Here is a 6,321-nt window from a genome sequence, read left to right on the forward strand (position 1 = left end):
TAAATTTACATTTTTAAATATTTCTGCAAATTTTCTAATTATTTATTTTTGAATTATTCGTTTAAATGCTAATAAATACCCTAAAATCAATTAAAAAATCTTCAAAAAGACGTAAACTTTTATTGGAGTAGAAATTTGGAAAATTTTAATTTTCTCTTAAATTAAAGAATTTTCAATGAGATTCCTTAAAAATTAAAAAGCATACTAAAATAATTTAAATTTTTTCTCATAATTTTTATTTATTTTCAAAACAACATTTATATTCCTTTCAAATAAAGGAAGAAGATTTTAACATTCATTTAATAATTTTTAGTTATTTAATAATAAAGCATTAATTTGTTTGATACCAAAATTTTCAACTCACATTGGAAGGAAGACTCATTTTTCTTTAAACCCTAGTGCTGCCATCTAGTTTTTCTTTACATAAAAATTATCTATTCTCTGTTCGAATGCAATTTCAAGAAAGTATTTTAATTACTATGAAAAAAAACAATGCTTAATTATATTTTAGAAAATTGAATTATGAATTGAAGTTACTTTAATTAGCATTTTTGTCTGAACTTAAATATATTTGTAATATTGTTAAAAATATTATATATTTTAAATATAAAAATTAATCTTACGTTCTTTTGATTCTAACAAATCTTTATATTAATAATCTTTCCATGATTAATTTTAATATTAATAATCTTTCATCCTCTTGATACTATACAAAACTTCTTGTGCAGTAAGCACAGAAATCAATCTTTTTATCTAATTGCCAATACTTTATGACACGTTAGTGAATTTCTAATTTCAATTAACTATTATTTGTGAAGGTTGAACAATTTTTAAGTTTAAGAATTTATACTTGAAAAAAAATTATTTGAGTTACTTGAATGCTTAAAAAGTATTCAAGTATTTCATAGGATGTTTCTATGCCGAAACATATCGTAGGGGAATTTTTAAATATGGACAAAGCTCGAAATACGTTTTTACGAAAATGGAAATCGCATTTAATTCTGTTTTTCAAACATTTTTTATTAATATATTTTCTCTTTTTTAAAGAATAAATTAATGAATTCAAATAAATTCATGATATAATATCGTCCATTAGAATAAATGACTTAGCACATTTTGTTAAATTAACCTTTTTTTAAAAAAATTTTAAAAAAAGACTTTAAAAGTCAACAGTTGTTTTGTCAAGGTTGAGACGTATGCTATAAATTAATAATAGTCGTAGTAAATTTATGATGTAGGAATTTAGAGTCTTATAATTCCCTTTATCGTTTAGAATTCTAAATACTAAGACATCCCATGAAAAGTTACATCAGTAACTAATATGCCTAACCCCTCATTAACCCTGAAATCCGGGACTTAGTCCCGTAATGATTATGCTCAGTGCTTAAATAGGAAAGAAAAAATAAGCACTCAATTCCCTATTTAGTTGTTAAATTTGAATTGAAAACTGATAAGGTGCTACAGCCATTTTCGTAAACACGCATTTTGAACTTCGTCTATTTTCGTAAACACACATTTGGCACTGTGTCCATTTTCGTAAACACGCATTTCGAGCTCTGTCCATTTTCGTAAACACGCATTCCGAGCTCTGTCCATTTTCGTAAACACGCATTTTGAACTTTGTCCAATTTCGTTAACACGTAATTCGAGCTGTGTCCATTTTCGTAAACACGCATTTCGAGCTCTGTCCATTTTCGTAAACACGCATTTCGAACTTTGTCTAGGTTTAAAAACTCGCCAATGATATTTTTTTAAATAGTACACTAAATTAGCACTTTTCATATCATGCCCTTCCACTGACCTCTAACTATTTATATCATATTTTCAGAAACTAATCACGTCTTCCGAGTTAAGTTTAATTTGCTTTTGTGACTTGTTATTTCGAAAACTTACATCAACAATGAAAAATTATTAGTATTTGCTTGTACTGGTATTCAAAAAAATTGCCTAGACAGAAATATATGGTTTGCTGCGTCTGTTAAGGAAGCTAGTTTTATCCCCAACAAATTAATTACGAAAGCTCATCAGTAGCGGACGCTTCTGAGAAAACCTATGAAATAATGTTTTTAAAAATATTATTTGCAACAACAGCGTGGTATAGTCTAAATACAAAATTTACTGAATCATGTGCAAATATTCTAGTTAGAATAATCTGACATGTAGCAAAAAGCCTTGTTATATAGTTTTTCCACATAGCAATGTCATCTATTAACGGTCTTTGTAACATACTTTAAATTTAGGGGGAATAAATTCTCCCGTTTCCAAAGCAGAACGCAGCAAACCTTACATTTCTATCATCTTCTATTTTTCCTAAACTGATGCTTAAAGTCTTCGACTATCATTGGGATGACCAATATTTTTGAAACACCCTGCATGTGCATTTTTGGCAGCTAAACAAAATTATTTGTTCGAAAAACAATTGAAATATAGTAAAATTAACATAATTTATTATTTTATTTAGGAAAACAATCGAAACACAAAATTATAAAAACTAAATATTTTTCTTTTTGAGAAACATTTCAAATGAAATAAAATGAAAATAATTTAGTTTTCATTTAAAAATAGAATTCTAGTAAAATGAAAATAAATTATCATTCATTTTTTTTTAAAAGAACAGTAGAATAATAGTAAAATGAAAATAATTTAGAATTCATTTTGAAAAACAACTAAAATATAGTAAATGAAAATAATTTAATTTTCATTTAAAAACAAACAGAAATATAGTAAAATTAAAATAATGTATTATTCATTTTGAAAATATGTTATAGCATGTGTTCAAAACATAACATATTTTTCCTTTTGAACACATATTATTCATTTTATTTTTTTAAAAATAGTAGAATAATAGTAAAATGAAAATAATTTGGAATTCATTTTGAAAAACAACTAAAATATAGTAAATGAAAGTAATTTAATTTTCTTTTAAAAGCAAACAGAAATTTAATAAAATTAAAATAATATATTTTGAAAAACAATTGAAATATAATAAAATGAAAATTATTTCTTTTTTAGATATCACGACGAAGAACACGCGAACTTATTAAACACTATGTGGTTGACGGCCATTACTTTCCTATCTGTCGGTTACGGCGACATAGTGCCCAACACTTACTGTGGCCGCGGCATCTCTGTCAGTACGGGTCTTATGGTAAGTTCATTTTTAATTTATCAAGAAATGTAATAATAATGTAACTCTTTATTAGTTTGGAAAGCACGGTCGCAAAATTTTTAATTAGAAAATATTACACAAAATATATATAAATATTACATAAAAATAATCACTAAATATTTTTCAAATTTGCACTTTTAATTATTTAAATTTAAGAGAAACAATAATTCATCAATTGAATTTTTTTTAATTTACGATATCAATTATTGATATATTGTTGAATATGAATGAAAAAAATTCAAACTACTTTTTTGGATATTATGTTTTAGTACAAATATAATTCCGACAGACTTTTTTTTTTTTAAGTAAGTAAAAGACTGTTTTTTACCAAAAATACCAAAATATATTTTTACCTGTAATTAGAAAATCGGGAAAAGTATATATAAAGAAGACCTGTAGCTTATTCACAATCTAGCTACCTTCAACATTGTGCTCTTTTTTTTCTTTTTCTTTTTTTTTTGAAATTTTAATCTTGGCCGTAGTTAATCTCAATTATAATAAAATTTCTATTTCTTTTAAAATTTGTCACCTAAACTAACACAATGTCAAAAATCAAGTTTTTTTTTTATTTAAAAAAAAATCCTAAACAAGGGAGCAAGTCGTTAAACACCGCTGGATTGGAAAATCAGAAACTGGTCCCCTCTACGTCAAAGAGTTATGCTTTTTTTGAGTTAACTATATTATAATGCGCTGATAAAGCATATAAAAATAGAATAGAAATGTTGTTATAAATTGTTTCATTACTATGCAGATCACAACTTCAGCTCTATAACAAAATTCAAATAAGTTTATTATTATTATTATATTATTATTATTAAAACCATTATAATTATTATCATTGTAATATTATTATTATAGTTATCATTATTTTAATTATTATTATTATTATAATTATCATTATTTTAATTATTATTATTATTATAATTATTCTTAACAAAATTATAAACAAACAGACAACAAATATTTCAGTTACCTGGAATCAGAGGGTTCATAATATTAACCATAAAAACTGTTAGTAATAAAGTTTATTTTCGTACTGTTACATATTTCCATTTCTTACAACGATAATAAATTACAAATATAATTTTAAAAAATGAAAAGTGAATTTTGTTCATATTGTGATGGTGGTTAAAACTTTGCCTACGAAAACTATTTAAAACTAAAGAATGTTCAAAGTTCTTTTTTTTTTCCTGTTTCAAGGATAACAAAAACTTGGAGAACGGTCCATAACTTCTTGCTCATAAATCATTAAGTGGACGACTACTGTCTGATAAAAGGACCAAAGAAAGAAAAATGGCGGACTTGTCGAACGGGAAAAAATGATAAAATATAAACTGGAGTAAGAAATTGTTCGGAAAGACGAATATTTTGGAAAAAATAAACTCAAAAGCGATTTTAAGCAAAATAATGATGAATGATCCGCTTATCATAACAATATATATTTGGAAAGTTATTTTACGTACGAAGTTTTGCAAAATTATTCTGTTCCTTAAAATCACATTTCTGCCCTTTAAATCAGCTTTCGTTTTTTCTTACTCCAAATGAAATTCGATCTTATAAGTTAGAACATATCTTACATCGTTTCCACAAATAGGGTACCATGATCAAAATTTATTTAACTTTCGTATGGCCCCAAATATAGTTCAAATCAATTCGAGAAAAATAGCGAAACATTTATTGGTAAAACTAAAAAAGAAATAATAAATACGTAGCCAACATCTATATATTTTTGATGTAGAATTTTTATTAAACCTATTTTTGACAGTTTTTTAGTTATTCTCTATTAATTTTGATCAAAATAAGTAAGAAATAATATATTTACAATCTTAATAATTTATGGTTAAAAAAAATTTAAGCTACTTTTTTTGGATTTTATATTTTAGTAAAAATATAATTCCTATGATCTAACAGATTAAAATGTAGAGAGAACATGGAAAAAATTACAGAACAATGAAAAAAAGGGGGAAAGAAAAATAATAATATATATAACAAGAAACTGGCGAAAAAAAATGAAAAAAGGAATAAAAATCTGAAAAATAAAAGATATAATCTTTTCATCATCTCACACGATTATATCCACAAAAAGGAGTGCTTTCTAATATTGTATCAATATAGCCAAAGCAAAATATATCAATACAATAGTGTGAGAAGCACTCAAAAAAAATTTTGCGAAAAAATTACAACAAATAAAATAGAAAAGAACACAATAAGTAAAAATATCATTATTATTGTTTTTCTTAATTTTTTTCGTGCTTTTTTCCTTTTTGTATATATATATATTTATTTATATACTTACAGTAAGCTCATTTTTTTCAGCTTGTGCTTAAACCCAGTTAAACATCAAAATTTGTAATAAACCATAATAATTTTGTCATTTTTTTTTTTAAAAATCACATAACAATATTTTACAAATCGTGCACTTGAAAGAAATATGCATTTACAATTAAATTGGTCCAGCCAATTGGAGTCACTAGAATATATTGAGTTGGCACAAATAATTTAACATATAAATAAGTACAAAGCAGATGCTAAATGTGCGCTAGCAACAATTAATGAAAACATAGATGTTTCACAGGCAAAAGTATTAAAAAACAATCGCTCTTAATCAAATAAAATTTTCTCTCTTCCTGTCTGGATGCGTTGTTTGATAAGCTCATATCTGTAAGGCTCCCTATAATATATGTCAGTTAAGTTAAATGTGGGTGCGCAATCATAGACAAATTGAGAGTATACTCTTTATTTCTCACAATTGCAATCTATTTCACAATAATTGTTGAAAAAATCCCATTTGTTTAACCTGTCTTGTTATATTAATGTATCTTTTTTTCTCTTCCACAACTAAAATGGGTGCAACGTAATAACTTTCCAAAAGCACATTTATTTGAAGAATATTAACTGCCAAATTAAGAGATCTGACTAAAATCTTTTAAAAAGATTTTAGTTAATAAACAGATTCAACTAAACTGTTTAGTGTATTAAACGTTAAAAATACTATTGAAACGGAACATAATTCACAAATCCTTCATACCTAATTCCGAATTTAGGAAATTTCCCTCTTACCAAAAAAAGAAAACGAGAGAAGAGCAGCAAATATTTAACAGGTCGAAGAGAATCATATTGATCATTTTATTTTTTAAGTAGATTAGTTAACA

The 6,321-nt window shown here is 25.1% G+C and overlaps 1 protein-coding gene across 1 annotated transcript in view; it reads left to right on the forward strand.

Annotated features, from left to right (window-relative positions):
• Window positions 1–6,321, forward strand: part of LOC107450569 (small conductance calcium-activated potassium channel protein 1-like) — a 640,664-nt gene that overhangs the window by 607,463 nt on the left and 26,880 nt on the right. Inside the window, exon 9 of the mRNA XM_071188289.1 lies at window positions 3,013–3,148. Coding sequence (XP_071044390.1) covers window positions 3,013–3,148 — 136 coding nt within the window. The remainder of the gene's footprint in view (window positions 1–3,012; window positions 3,149–6,321) is intronic.

The sequence above is a fragment of the Parasteatoda tepidariorum genome, chromosome X2 (genome assembly GCF_043381705.1).
Source record: "Parasteatoda tepidariorum isolate YZ-2023 chromosome X2, CAS_Ptep_4.0, whole genome shotgun sequence".
In the NCBI taxonomy this organism is placed as follows: Eukaryota; Metazoa; Arthropoda; class Arachnida; order Araneae; family Theridiidae; genus Parasteatoda; species Parasteatoda tepidariorum.